This window comes from Balaenoptera borealis, assembly GCF_965194805.1.
Source record: "Balaenoptera borealis genome assembly, chromosome: 11".
NCBI classification, from domain to species: domain Eukaryota; kingdom Metazoa; phylum Chordata; class Mammalia; order Artiodactyla; family Balaenopteridae; genus Balaenoptera; species Balaenoptera borealis.
The window spans coordinates 98,524,808-98,540,339 of record NC_138868.1 but is presented as its reverse complement, the minus strand read 5'-3'; the positions used below and the strand labels follow the sequence as shown (position 1 = coordinate 98,540,339).

Sequence of the window (15,532 nt, the reverse complement as noted above, 5' to 3'; positions counted from 1 at the left end):
TATCTTTCTACACCAGTACATTGAGTATGATTTAAATACTGTCTATATCCCCCTGACTCTCAAATGTATTTACGTCTTCAGCTCAGGCTTATCTTCTGAACTCCAGACTTACAACAATTATAACCACCCTGATGTCTCACACATTCTAAACACAAAACTGCTCAAACCTGCTGCTCCTACACAGGCTTCCCCTCCTCATCATTCATCCAGTCATTCAAACCAGAAACCTCAGAGTCATTATTTTCTCCTCCTGCATCTAGTCAATACTGTTGACGTGTTGATTCTGCCTCCAAGCTATATCATCAAATCAGGCTGCTGCTCTCCATTTCTACTGCCACCTGGATTCTGCAGTCACCTCCCTACAGGCCTTCCTGCTTCCATGTTTGCCCCCTCCAAGCCACTTTCAATGAGTGGCTAAGCATCATTTAAAAAATAAAAGGGAGTTGGACTTCCCTGGTGGCACAGTGGTTAAGAATCTGCTTGCCAATGCAGGGGACATCACTTCCGGAGAAGAGCTAGCTGTTGTTTTCCAGACTTGGAAAGCAGACCCTGTGCTAACGTCTCCTGTGAGAAGTCTTCCCCAGTTCCTCTCACGCTAATTGCCCTCTTCTCTGTGCTTCCAGAGAACAAGGAATCTGCCTGTTAGGGAAGTTACTAGTGACAAGTCCTAGCAAACAGAGCATTCTTACTACCTAATGGGCCCCATGCTAGGCTCTGGGGTTTGGACATGAACGGGACTTATTCCATTGTATTGTCCTCACTGGTTGCCAAGGTCACTGAGGGTGAGCGCCTCTGGGACAGGGACTGTATCTTATACGTTGCTTGGTTTGGTGGTTTTCTACTTCATCAGCCTTAACACCCTAGGAATGGAGCAAATACTCTGTAAGACCGTCTTTACCACCCTGAAATGAACCTTACTGATAAAATAACCTACCTACACATACTATTTAAAAAAAAATCAAACTGTAATGCTCTAACGGTAATACAACAGAAAAATAAAGGGAGAGAAATGTATTCTAATGGATAAACTATATATATTCTTTTTTATAAATTTATTTATTTATTTTTGGCTGTGTCGGCTCTTCGTTGCTGCACGTGGCTCTGGTTGCATCAAGCAGGGGCTACTCTTCGTTGCGGTGCGTGGGCTTCTCATTGCGGTGGCTTCTCTTGTTGTGGAGCATGGGCTTTAGGTGCACGGGCTTCAGTAGTTGTGGCTCGCGGGCTGTAGTGCGCAGGCTCAGTAGTTGTGGCACATGCGCTTAGTTGCTCCGTGGCATGTGGGATCTTCCCAGACCAGGGCTCAAACCCATGTCCCCTGCATTGGCAGGTGGATTCTTAACCACTGCGCCGCCAGGGAAGTCCAATAAACTATATTTGAAAATATGAGACAGTTAAAAATTTGTAGATACTTATTGTGAATAGCTTAAAGAGAAGTCATTCAAATGATTATTGAAAATACTTTTTTAAAAATGGATATAGAGCTATTCTGATTTTTTAATTTATTAATTAATTAGTTTGCACCAGGTCTTAGTTGTGGCTCGCTGGCTCCTTAGTTGCAGCATGCGTGTGGGATCTAGTTCCCTGACCAGGGATCGAACCCGGACCCCCTGCATTGGGAGTGCAGAGTCTTAACCACTGCGCCACCAGGGAAGTCCTGAAAAGACTTTTTTCTGTATATTGGCTACCTTGAAATAGCTAAATATTTGTTCATACATGTAGAATCCCAATGATTACAACAAATACAAACAGACCAATACAGGCATGTGGTATTGGTGAGTTAAATACCAGAGCAGCTTTGCTGTCAGTGAAGTGGTTTTCCGAAATGGCAAACAACTCTCAGAAAACTTCCAAACTAAAAAAAGTACAGTCTTCCTTCACTTTACATAAGAGTTGCATTCCTGGAAAATTCAGTATATAATAAAACAACACAACAAATACTTTCTGCTTAGGTGTAAAACCGGGTTAGGTTCTTGGCTCAGCTCATTCTCAATGGCCTTCGGTATGAGGCTCAGCTCTTTAAGGTGAGACACTGCCTCCTGCACTGACACTCGACACTCCTGGGCCTGCCAATCCCCCACATCCTTGCAGCAACCATAGGGCCAGTGAGAGCCCCTGGCCTAGCACTGCTTTTGGTGCATATTCCAGAATGAATGCAAAGCTGGAGCGGGTAGAGCAGAGGTGGTTGTGGTGATGGACAAGTGACTAGGGCGAGACTGCATGTCTGTTACCAAAAACGTGCAAACCAAGCAGATGAACTGGGGCCTTTCTTCAAAGGTAAAGATTTTGGTCAGATAGGGCATGGGCCATGCTTTTCAGGAATACCATGTTTCAGAGACTAGGGAGGAGGCAGTCTGATTTTATAGTGCTATAGACTGCAAGGGATTAAGGGCTGAATAAGTGGACAGAAATGAAGGCAACTCCTTAAATAGCTATCACACTCAATGACCTGAGAAGAATAACAGTACCTACTCCTTAAGGCCTCTGTATGGATTAAACCTGCAAATGCACTTAGAATGATGTCTGGTCCAATTGTAAGCACTCAGTGTTAATATGCCAGACACAGGACTACACACTTTCCATTGTCCTATTTAGTTCCCAAATCAAATCTGTGTGTACTTTTACTATCCCCAATTTGCATGCAAAAGAAACTGAAGTTTAGAAATGTTAAGAAAACTGTGCTAAAGAAGATACAGTGAGAGATGACAGGTGATCTGCTGAGCGGGAGCAGAGCGGGGAGTCAGAGATGGAGCAAGGTCCCGGCTCCCACTGAGAGTTGCCAAGTGCTGAAAGTAAATCCAGGCCATCACTAGCCCACCAGCATCCTGGAGGAAGGAGGCGGGTCCTAACTAGACATCACAAGAAGCAAAAAAACAGCTACCATTTATTTAGAACTGGGAGCCAGGTTTGGTATGAAGCACTCTACTCCATCCCCCCACATCTCAATGCTGGTACAGTACTAAGAAAGAGCCATCAGGGACTTCCCTGGCGGTCCAGTGGTTAAGACTCCGCGCTTCCACTGCAGGGGGCGCGGGTTCAATCCCTGGTAGGGGAACTAAGATCCCACATGCCATGCTGTGTGTCCAAAAAAAATAAAAATAAATAAAAATTAAAAAAAGAAAGAGCCATCATTAACTCATTTTCCTGATCAAGACACTCAAGCTTAAAGAGAAAGTGGCTGCCTGAGGCAGGTTCTTCTAGAACGAGGATGCAAGAGCAGCAAGCAGCTACATCAGAGCTGAGAGCCAGTGCCCTTCTTGAGACTCACGCACCACCCACTGCTACCTCTGGGGAGTAGTGATGCCCAGTCCTCTGGGACAGTGTCTGAGGCTGGAGCCATGTTTCTGTACAGGCCTGTTGTGGGGTGAGGGAAGAGCAGGAGAGGGAATGAGAAGGGTCATCTCAGCCCTGTGGGAAACCCAGCGTGAACTTCAAGCACTGTGGGAATGTCCGTGGCATCCCGGCACAGCTCTGAATCTCGTTCCTTCCTTACTTGTCCCCCTGGCTTCTCCCTATCCCTCAGGTCTGAGGCTGGCAGCTGGCCTTGCCCTGGACACGGTCTCCTGCAACCAGGGAAGCCACAGCAGCCCAGCTGTGATCTGCAGCCTCTAAGGACAAGTACTCTGGTTTCTACTGAAACCGGAAATATGGAAGGGCCATGCCTCTCAGCTCTCAGTTCCCACCCCTCACCCCCAATGCTTAAATGGGGGAAATGAGACTTAAGCCTGGCTACTCCTTTTCTCAAGAAATTCTTTCCTTTCACCTTTCTCACTGCTCCTTCATGGCCTCCTATAAGGGTCTTTCCTTCAACTGTTCCATAGATGATGTGTTTCCCTAGGCCTCTCCTCATTGTCCCCAGCTGATTACATCCACTCCTATGAGTGGGTGGTGATTTGGGGGGGCCTTTTGCAGGCCTGGCTACTTTATGATAGCATCTCCCAAGAAAAATGGGACCCTAAAGAGGGTTGAGTGTTTTCTTCCTTTGAAGAAGGAAGAGTATGGGCTCCCTTTGCTGTGCATCAGGCAACTGCCCCACCCATCAGCTCTGAGGGCATCCCATTTCCAACCTCAGAGCTCACCTCCACCCCCACCCCTGCCCCATCCTCAGACCACGCACACACCAGGGTGCTGCAGATAACTTTAATAAGGCATGGGCTGACGGTTGGTTTGTGGAACTAAAGGTCAAAGAGGGAGGGCATCACATCTGTAAGGAAAGAAGAAAGTCAAAGGGATCTATCTGCCGTTTGCAGACGCCGTTCCCTAAGCCTGGAAAGCTCTCTCACGGCAAATGATCTACTTTTCCTCTCTCAAGGCCCAAATGCCACCTGGTCTCCAGGAGAAGAAAAAGCCCCCTTTGCAGAGAACTGCTTATACCATGCTTCTCACATTGTGTGGTCACCATTTCCCCAAGCTGCAGGGCTGTGAGTAGGGCCAGCCGCACCTTAGCTGTTTCTCCATCAACTCCCAGCACCTCAGGTTCCGTGCTTGTGTGTGTGGGGGGGACCCCTGACGCAGGCACCACCCCAGGGTCTCAGAACACTGCTCTCCTCTCCCCTTCCTACAGAAGGTGCCACCCCCTCCCCGCCCCCTCCCCCGTGTGACCCTGGCTCCTTCTCCGCACACTCGGCCTTGGGTCAGGATCTTCAGGGCCCCTTCCCTCGGCCCCACGTGTGACGAGGCCTCACACCTGGCTGGCTCATGCACTGTTGGATAGTTTCCAGCTTAGTGGAGGCCAAGGCGCGGGCCTCCTCTGCAAAGCGGCGGTGTCCCTCCTCGGTCAACTTCCAGAGGCAGGATCGGGGCCGTGTGCCGGCGCCACCCTGCATGCTGACCGGCACTTTCTCAAAGCTGTCTCGGAAACAGAGATTGTGACGCACGGTATTCTTCCAGCCTTCAGGAGCCGTCCGGAAAAAGGGGAAATGTTGTCTGCAGACAGGGAGGAATGGTAAGGAGAGGTGTGGTCTCTCTGGGAGACGCCTTACCCTGGAGAATGTTCTCCCCCGGGGCCAGGAGCCTCAGCCCTTCTCTCACTTCGGAGAAGGGCAAGCTGGCCCACGACGCACTCTGCCGACTGAGCATGTGTCAGACCTCCACCTGGCGCAGTGCTTGTGCAGAGCCTCACCTTATAGACCCAGTTCACTGCCCCCACTCCCCGGCTCGCTTTCCTCCCTCCCTCCGAGGGCTCAGGAGTTTGACTTGCAACAGGAACAGAGCAGAAATCAGGCCAACAAGCTCCTGTCAGAGGAATCCTGGTCAAGGAGGATGCCTCTTGAGGATTAATACTCTGTGACTCGTCTGATAATAGAGGGAAAAGGTCTGAGAAACTCGTCAGTCATGGGTACCCGACTCTCAAAGCTCAACGTAAATCCCTTCTCAGCCAGGCTTCCCCGGGTCCTTGGGGAACAGGCTGTGCCAGGCAGCTCAGTCCAAAGGGAAAGCATGTGAGAAACTGTTGGGGAAACCAGATTTTATACTGGGTTTATTTTAAACCAGATTTTATACTTCCCTCTTGAGAGGGAAGATGGGAGAATTTATGACCCGGGTGATTTTATATTTTAAGGAACTAAGGTATAAAAAGGTTGGAGTTTCTTAGATGTGAAAGGGGGTGGGGTGGCTATCTTCCTGTCTATGTGAGGTGTGGACACACATTCGGGGACAACCCAGAACCAGTGGCTGGGAAAGGAGAAGTATCCTCTCAGCCCCAGATGGGGGAACTGAAGCAGCAGCCCAGGGCCTGGAAGGTATCAGAGCAGGGCCCTGCCCCCTCCCTTCGCCCTCCTCACAGGGCCCCCCCGCACATACCGAGTGAAACTGTAGATCTGTTGCACGTTGAGGCCACAGGGGGAACTGTTTCTTAATGCCAGTGCAATTAGGTGGAAGTAATTGAGAGGGGGCCGGGACCACAGCCCCCCCTCCTGGCTGTTGGCTTGCCGAAGCCTCCGACTCTGGAGGGGGGCCCTTTTGTGAGGGGACGGGAGAGCCACAGAGGAGCTGTCATCCTGGTCCTCAGCCTCCTCCTCTTCTGTGAGCTAGAGGAGCACAGAGTAGGAACTGGTCCTGACTCCACGGCCTCTACTCCAGGGGTGCAGTGGCAGGAAGGGGTGGTGGTCTAGGGCCACCGTCTGGGCTTCTCCCCAACCCAGGGGCACAGCTAATTTCTGAACCCATTAACCCTTTGTTAACCCTAAGAAAACAGAACTCTCTGCTGCATCATCCCTGTGCCCACCCTGCCTACATCCTAAGTCCAGCCCACACCCCAGAAATCCCTACCTCCCAGTTGCTGGGGGAAGAGGCAAACCACTTCTGAGGGGGATACTGGTCTCCAGAAAGTGATGGCGACTCCACCACTGTGGCCTGTGGGCATTTGGCAAAGTCGTCTTCTTTCGGGGGTGGCTGAGGGGAAGGGACTATGCTTGTCAGATTCTTCCCCTTACTGGGTTCTGGGACCTCCAGCTTTCCAGGGGGGAACACGATGTTGGGGTCTACCCACATCCACAGGTTGGGCTCGAAATCTGGACCTGTGCAGAGAAAAAGGAGATTGCGGGCCATAGGTCATGGGCTTTGGGTGTCCCGCCCAGGCCACAGGGCCATGTCAGAGAACTCACTCCCATCTACTCACCATCTTTATCAGGGTTGGGTTTTTTTTCCAGAGGTAGTTTTGGTGGCTCAACTATTCGGAGTTTATATCTGGCAACTAGCAAAAAGAAGAGAGTCAAAACATCCTAGGATTTTCATTTTGGCCCCTTGAAGCTTCCCTGGGAGGTGGCTACGGGCCCTGCCTGGGAAGTTATGATGCCATATTCTACTGGTTTCCCCTTACCTCTCTGACCTTTTCATTCTCCTCTGCATTCTTCTCTTCTCACCCCACATTACGGCCCCTAAACCATCTCATTAATGCCTGTTACTTTAGTCAGTCACCATCTATAAACTCAAGGCTTACAAATCTTTATCTCTAGCCCAGACTTCTCTGCCAGCCCTTAACTAGAACTGCCCATGGGATAACCCACAGGTATTTGAACAACATCTCTAAAACTCGACTCCATTTTCCTGCTCTTGCTCCTGCATTCCTTGTTTCAGCATATGGCACCATCTAACCAGCTGTCCAGGCTAGATACTTGGAAATCATTCTTTTTTTTTTTTTTCTCAATTTTTTAGTTGAAGTATAGTTGATATACAATGTGTTCGTTTCAGGTGTACAGCAAAGTGATTCAGTTTTATACACACATACACACACGCGCATATATATACACATATTCTTTTTCAGATTCTTTTCCATTGTAGGTTATTACAAGATATTGAACATAGTTCCCTGTGCTCTACAGTAGGCCCTTGTTGGTTATCTATTTTATGTACAGTAGTGTGTATCTGTTAATCCCAAACTCCTAATTTATCCCCCCCACGCCCCCCCCCACCACTTCCCCTTTGGTAACCATAAGTTTGTTTTCTATGTCCATGAGTGGAAATCATTCTTGACTCCTCTTTCCCGTACAGCCACACCCAATCAATCACCAAGTTCTACCATCCTAGTCCAAGCCTATAACCTAAAAGGTCTGTTTATCTTCTTTTCTTTAATTTACCGTATTGCAGTTTGAGTGATCTTCCCAAAATGTTAATCCAATCATGCCACCCTTCAGTGTAAAGCCTTTTGATGGCTTTCCATTGCCTTTGGGCCAAATCTAAATTCCTGAGATAGTCTACAAGACCCTGGCTTCTCATCAGTGTTGAGTCATTCCTCCCAGGCTCTCCACCCATCTCCAACAGACCACATCTAGATCCTCTGCCTTCCCATAAGCTGTTCCCTTTGCTGGAAAGAAACACTCTTCCCTCTTCCTGCTTGCCTAGTTAAATGCTACTCACCCATCAGGTCTCTGTTTAAACATCTTTCTAAAGCAGGCCTTCTCTGACTACCTGTCCAAACACTCCCGTAGCACACATTTTATTGTAATTACCTGCTTAGTGTCTATCTCCAGGTCTGTCTCCTTCACTGCCTGGCACATGGGAGGAGCTCAACTTAACTGGATGAATGAATACATGGTGGGCTCAGAGTAAATCAGGTATATATTAGAGCTAGCTGCTCGACATGAAGCTGGCTTCTGGTCCAGGTAGGGGGAACTATTTTTGTCCCCCTCATTGTCCCCATGAGTGTCATCATATTACAGATGAATCTAGGTTTTTGTCTGGAAAATGATGATATACTTATTAGAGAGCTCAGTAATTAGAAAGGATGCCCATTACATCGTTAATGTTCAACACAGTATTCTAAAAAGGAAAAAGTAGTAAGAGATACAAGAAAGAAAAAGGCAAAACTATAATTATTTACAGAAAAAAACATAGATTAACAGAAAACCATACAAAATCGATATATAAATTACTAGAACCGATAAGAGTCCAGCAAGTTTGCTGGATATAAGACCAACATACTAATCACCACTGTTCCTCTATACCAGCATTAAGAAACTGGAACATAATTTTTTTTTCCAAAAAGGTGCTGTTCACAATAGCAACCAAAGTTATAATGTATCTAGGGATTAACTCATCAAAGAATGGACCTTTATGTGAAAAAGATGTACTTACTACTTAAGGACCTAAAAGACTTCAATAAACAAAGACATATAATACATATTATAAAGATGCCAATTATCCTCAAATTAACCTATACATTTAATGCAGATATTATAACACATAAAAATTGAAAGGTTCTGCACAGTAAAACTCACAAGGGAAAAAAAAATCCATAGATAATAAACCAGAAAAAAAATCATCTCCAGAACTCTCAATTCTCTGATAGACACCTCCTACAAATCAAAAAATAAAAGGCTAAGACAAATCTATACATGGGTGAAAGATACGAATCAGTATTCAGAAGGAGAGGCTACCTGAAGATGCTCAGCCTTACTAGTAATAGGAACACAATAAAAGAATGATATAATACTTTACATCAAACTGACAAGAATTATAAAAAGAGGTAATACCAAGTGTTGGCAAAGATGCACTGAAATAGGATCCTTTATTACATCTGAATAGCAACCGGTGCTGGTGAAGAATAATCAGGCAGCACTACAATTTACTGTCTAATCCTGGGTGTGTCTACTCAAGTTAAAAGAGGAATTTATATACTAATTTTCATTGCTACCATCATCTACCAAATTCTCGGCCACTCCCCCTCATTTAGAGGAATTTAGTTCCTGGCTCACTGTCACTAGTGCTACTCCTGCCTTAAATCTTGGCTAGTTCAATAGATACATAGATGATTATCCTAATAACCTGGCCTCTAGTTTCTTGAACTCTTCTCCTCCCAAAATTCTGCCTTCCATCCTAACATAGACAGTCCTCACTGTCATAACCTAAACCAATAACTGCAACCTCTCCATAACCTCATTTTTGCACCATGTAAAAATGCACCACCTCCTCTTTCCAACCATCTCTTTTGATACCAACTGATAACCCCAATCCATTGATCTATGGCTTTGGAGCACTTGTTTGGTAGAGCTGGATTTAATCAGGGTTGTGGTTTGGCCAAGCAAGTGTTCCAAAGCCATAGAGAGCCAAAGGAGTCAACGGTGTATGCAAGAGAGTGAGCCTGTTTGACTGGGGGATTCTAGGTTAGTTAAAGAGAGGACATCCTCTCTAACTCTGCTCTTTGAGAGCAGGGAAAGGGTGATGAGATCAACAGACGGGTGATCTCAGTGGGATCAAAGGATAGTGCCTCTGTCCATCTCCCTCCCCTGCTCTCTCTGACACAGGTGGCCCCACACCTCCTCAAGGACAGTGTTTGAAATTTATTTTGGCCTCAGGAGGCTTGTGGGATCTTAGTTTCCTGACCAGGGAGCAGTGAAAGCGCCAAGTCCTACTCATTGGACGGCCAGGGAATTCCAGTCTCCTCTCTCTTCTGTTATAAATTTCTGTCTCTGGACCATTATCATCATTCAAATATGCTGTTAATTCTCTCATCTTATTAAAAACAAGAACTTCTTTTATCCCCACTTTCTGTGCCAGGCCACTACTCCATATTTTTGCTTTCCTTTGAGGAAGAACTCCTCGAAAGAATTGCCTATACTTTGTCTCCACTTCCTCTCCCTTCCACACTTAAAGCCTTGCCAATCAGTCTTCCTCCTCCACCACTCCACCAAAACCACTATGATCAAGGCTGCACTCCACCAAAACCATATAATCAAGGCTCTGCTTTGCTAAATCCAATAGTCAGCCCACCTCTGACCTGATCTCTCACAGCAGTGTTCCTGTCCTGTGACCACTCCTTCATTGAAACACTTTCTTCACTTGGTTTCCAGGAAACCACAATATCAGTTTTGATTCTTAACGGTCACTTCCTCAGTTTTTTTGGTTTATCTCCTCTCCAATATCTTTAGAATGGAATGCCCCCCAGGGCTCATCCTTGGTTCTTCTCTATTCTCACCCCTTAAATGCCAGGCGTGTACCAAAGACTCTCAAAATTTATATCTGCATACCTCTCTCCAGAATTGCAGACTTATATATTCACCAGCTTACTCAACATTTCTACTTGGATATCTAAAAAATATCTCAAACTCAGCATGTTCAGAACAGAATTCCTGATTTTCCTCCCTAAACATCCTATCAGGAGCTTACCCCATCTCACTACAAGACAACCCATCCTTGCTCTTGATCAGCCAAAAACTCTGGATGAGTCATCCTCTAATCTCTCTTTTTTACACCACACATCCAATCCATCAAGCGAATCCACGTGGTTCTACCTTCTCACCATATCCTCTGCCACCACCCTGGTGGTGCAGTCTGCCATCAGCTCTTGTCTGGATTACTACAGTAGCCTCCTAACTAGTCTCCTGGCTTCCCAGTCGCTCTACATTTACAGTGTACCCTCAACCCAGCAGCCACAGTGATCTTTTCAGACTATAGATCATTCAGGATCAGCTACATAATTTGTAGCGCCCAGTGCAAAAGGAAAATGTGGGCCTCCTTGTTCAAAAAAGGAAAATGTGGGCCTCCTTGTTCAAAAATTATTAAAAATCTTAAGACAGTGATAGCAGGACATTAAACCAAGTATAGGCACACTATGCAATGGCACAGGTCACTCACTAAGCTGGCGATCATGTCACTCCTCTGTTCCAAACCTTTCAACCATGCTGCATCTTACTTGGAGTCAACCCTAACGCCCTCAAAGGGGAAGACGGCTCTTCCTGATCTCTGCTCCATGACCCACACCCTCTGAACTCTCCTCTTTATTTACTTTGATCCAGCCTCACTGGCCTCTTTACCGGTTCCTCCAGGCATATTCCTGAGGGCTTCTACACTGGCTATTTTTTCTGCCTGGGAAATTTTCCTCTAAGTATCCTCCGGCTCACTATCTCACCTCCTTCAACTCTGCTCTGCTCATATACTATGTTCCCAATGAAGACCAACCTGATGACCCTATTTAAAACTGTAGCTGCCACCACCTCCCAGCCCCCATTCCTGAGCCCTCTTACCATGTCCTTTTTTCCCCCATCTCAGTTATCACCTTATAACATACCATATATATATATATATATATATATTTTTTTTTTTTTTTTAAATGTGGATTGCCTGTGTGGCCCCAGTAGAATGTCAGCTCCATGAAGACTTGTCTGTTTTGTTCATGATGTATCACGTGAGTGTCCAGAACAGTGCCTGGCAAATTGGAGGTGCTCAATAAATATTTCTTGAATCAGTGAAGATACAAGAATGTTCGTCAGCATTACTTATGGTGGCAAAGAGTTCCAGTGGAGTTTTGTCTCCGTCAGTAAGGAGAATTAAAATGCAAAAAGTAATGTATGCAGATGATAGAATACCGCACAGCAGTCAGAAATGATGAACCAGATCTGCATTTAGCAACCGAAATAACTCTTAAAAACAATTTGAATGAGGGGAAAAAAAGCAATGAGTTTATGTAAATTAAGTTCACCTATAAAAGCAAAATAATGCTAAACAGTTTTCAAAGATACACCTATCTAAAGACATTAAACGGATTAGGGTAGATACTTGGGAGTGTGGGAGGTGACAAAAGTGGGTGGGGATTGAATGAGTTAATCCAAGTACTTTGCCCAAACAGATGGCAATCATGTACCATGAATGTAGGAGGTGATTAACTCAAATCGCAACACTTGAGGACCAAACAAAAAAAGTTTTTAAAAGACAACGGTCAACTATCCATTCAGCAAATATTGAGCACCTCTAGGTGTCAGACAATGTATTAAGAGGTGGGGATACAGCCACGAACAAAACCGATTTTAAAAAGATTTTAAGAGAAAGATGAACGGAAACGTAGTGTGCCCCGATGGCGTAGGCGCCACGGAGAAAAGGCCGAGAAGAGGCCTAGAAAGTTCTGGGATTTAGCCAGGGTGGGTGGGGTAGGATTGAAAGGCCGTGTTCAGGCAGGACCCCTGCCCTCCCTGGGCTTTCGGTCGAGGCGGGGACTCCATTGCCCCTCGGAAAAAGTGGGGGCGGGGTGGGAGCTCCGGGGTTCAGCAAAGGGGGCGCGGGGCCCGGTAACGCGACATACGTCACGGGGCTCGTGGGGGCGAGTGGCAAGCGAGTCAAAGGCCGGGGAGCTTCCGGTCCGGCGCGCCCAGGAGCCTCCGACCCTCCGCGGCGCGCCCATCCCCCACGACCCCCCTCTCGGACACTCACGGTTCTGTTCCGCTAAGGGCAGGTGCGTAGTGGTGAAGGCCAGAAAGCACTCGTTCCCCATGTCCCAGTCCAGCAATCCCGGGACCTGGCCATGGAGGCTGGCCCAGAAGTCTAGGTGCTGGAGCTTCAGATCCACGATTAGCTAGAGGAGGGAGAGCCGGCACAGGGTGGGAGAGTCTGGAGAGACTGAGGCTGAGGCCTAGGAGGCACTTCCTCAAATACCCGCGCTCTGATTGAGTTAGGTCGGAGCCCGCTCAGGTGTGCCCGGTCCATCTGACATCCTTGCTCTCGAGCCTCCACTGAGTGCTCCTTGCCACGTCTTTCTGCAAGCCCCCCCTGCCCCGCTTTCATTTGGGAACCTTGGGGGTCCAGAAGGGAGGTACCCCCGGCCCTCTTTCCCCTCTACATTTGCACCAAGCTCTTCTTTTATTTAGTAAATCAGTCTACCATTGAAGAATGATCCCGTGGTGGTGTTAATAGCTACTTTCTAGAAGTTTGGAAGATTTCATGGTTTATCCAAGATTACATCTGTAAGTATATGGTGGAGATAGGATTAAATGGTGATTTTTTTATTATTTTATTTTTTTGAATGGTGATATTTAAATTTTGTTTTGCATAATTTCAAATTTACAGAAAAGTCCCAAGAATACTATAAAAAATTCCAGTATAGCTAAATCCTGTAACTCACCAATTATACCAATTATTAACATTTCATCACATTTTTGCTTTTGTCTCCATGTATGTAAGACATACATTATTTTTTCTGAACTGTGAGAGTAATTTGCAGACGTCATGTCCCTTTACCCACAAATACTTCAGTGTGTATTTTCTTTTTTTTTTTTTTAATATCACTTTTTTTTCCCTTTATTTTATTTTATTTATTTATTTAGTTATTTATGGCTGTGTTGGGTCTTCGTTTCCGTGCGAGGACTTTCTCTAGTTGCGGCAAGTGGGGGCCACTCTTCATCACGGTGCGCGGGCCTCTCACTATCGCGGCCTCTCTTGTTGCGGAGCACAGGCTCCAGACGCGCAGGCTCAGTAATTGTGGCTCACGGGCCTAGTTGCTCCGTGGCATGTGGGATCCTCCCAGACCAGGGCTCGAACCCGTGTCCCCTGCATTGGCAGGCAGACTCTCAACCACTGCGCCACCAGGGAAGCCCTCAGTGTGTATTTACTAAAAACATGGATATTGGTTTACATAACCAGAAAATCAGAAACAAGAAAATCATCAAAATTTAACATTGATGGGCTTCCCTGGTGGCGCATTGGTTGAGAATCTGCCTGCCAATGCAGGGGACACGGGTTCGAGCCTTGGTCTGGGAAGATCCCGCATGCCACGGAGCAACTAGGCCCGTGAGCCACAATTACTGAGCCTGCGCGTCTGGAGCCTGTGCTCCACAACAAGAGAGGCCGCGATAGTGAGAGGCCCGCGCACCGCGATGAAGAGTGGCCCCCGCTTGCCACAACTAGAGAAAGCCCTCGCACAGAAATGAAGACCCAACACAGCCAAAAATAAATAAATAAACAAAGTAAACAATGCGTTAAAAAAAATTCTTTAAAAAAAAAATTTAACATTGATTCAATACTATGTTTGAGATACACATTCTATTCAGATTTCACCAATTGTCCCAATAGTGTCCTTTATTTTTTTAATTTGTTTTCTGGTCTAGAATCCAATTCAGGATCATGCAGGGCATTTAATATTTATGTCTGTTTAGTCTCTAATCTGGAGCAGTTTCTCAGACTTTTATTTATTTATTTTTAAATTTTTTTTGAATTTTATTTATTTATTTTTTATACAGCAGGTTCTTATTAGTTATCTATTTTATACATATTAGTGTATACATGTCAATTCCAATCTCCCAATTCATCCCACCACTCCCCCACCAGACTTTTAAATCTTTCATAACATTGACATTTTTGAAGAGTACAGGCCATTTATTTTGTAGAATGTCCCTGATTTCCTCATAATTAGACTTAGATTATGCATTTTTGGCAACAATACCAGAGAAGTGATTTTGTTTCCTTCTTAGTACATCACATCAAGAGGCCCATGATGTCAGTTTGTCTCATTATTTGTGGTATCCATCATGTTTCTCAACTGTGAAGTTACCTTTTTTTTTTCTTTTGTAATTAGTAAGCAGTTTGTGAGGAGATACTTTAAAGTGATCTAAAATCCTGTTTCTCATCAAGTTTGGACCCACAGATTCTAGCGTCCATTTACGATTCTTGCCTAAATCAATCATTACTATCATGGGTGTGAAATGATGATTTTTTTTTTTTTTTGACTGCGGGATCTTAGTTCCCCAACCAGGGATTGAACCCAGGGCCACGATAATGAAAGCACTGAGTCCTAACCACTGGACCGCCAGGGAATTCCCTGATTTTTCTAAATCAATCATTACATCTCCATTTATTTAGTTGGCATTCTGTTGTAAAGAAGAGCTTTTCCTTATCTCGTTTTGTTTATTTGTCATCAGTATGGACTCAAAGGATTGATTCTTATTTTACAGAGTGGATCATAATTCAGTACTGTAATTATTTGTTTTAATTCTTAAATTGTTCAGATTTGGCCAGAGGGTGAGGCAGCCCCCTCTGGTTCCTTTGTGCATACTGGGTTTTCCCATCAGAGCTCATCCACCCTATATTGTGTTGCCTGTTCCTTGTCTACTAGACCAGATTTTTTTTTTTTAATAATTTATTTATTTATCTTTGGCATCGTTGGGTCTTCGTTTCTGCACGTGGGCTTTCTCTAGTTGTGGCGAGCGGGGGCTGCTCTTCGTTGTGCTGCACAGGCTTCTCATTGCAGTGGCTTCTCTTGTTGCAGAGCACAGGCTCTAGGCGTGCGGGCTTCAGTAGTTGTGGCACACGGGCTTAGTTGCTCTGTGGCATG

General features: G+C 45.8%; 2 protein-coding genes across 2 annotated transcripts in view; one reads left to right on the top strand and one right to left on the bottom strand.

Moving 5' to 3' along the window:
* The window catches only part of LOC309606651 (uncharacterized protein), a gene marked incomplete at its 3' end in the record, with an annotated part of 48,005 nt that overhangs the window by 4,461 nt on the left and 28,012 nt on the right, over nt 1-15,532 (top strand). The gene's annotated exons all lie outside the window — the stretch shown is intronic.
* FOXR1 (forkhead box R1) lies at nt 82-13,825 on the bottom strand. The gene is made up of 6 exons (XM_082342170.1): nt 12,640-13,825; nt 6,617-6,691; nt 6,268-6,515; nt 5,800-6,026; nt 4,685-4,923; nt 82-4,201 (listed from the first exon to the last, which is right to left on the bottom strand). Exons 1-6 carry the CDS (start codon nt 12,698-12,700, stop codon nt 4,173-4,175), a joined length of 879 nt encoding a protein of 292 aa, XP_082198296.1. The 5' UTR covers nt 12,701-13,825; the 3' UTR covers nt 82-4,172.

Bases quoted from the DNA above. Each gene is read 5' to 3' on its own strand.
- FOXR1 (XM_082342170.1), bottom strand. From the start codon at position 12,700: ATGGGGAACGAGTGCTTTCTGGCCTTCACCACTACGCACCTGCCCTTA. The intron at 6,692-12,639 runs GTGAGTGTCCGA...TCTTTTTGCTAG, and splicing joins GCCCTTAGCGGAACAGAACC to TTGCCAGATATAAACTCCGA. The intron at 4,202-4,684 runs GTGTGAGGCCTC...CTTTCCTTACAG, and splicing joins ACAGTGCATGAGCCAGCCAG to ATGTGATGCCCTCCCTCTTT.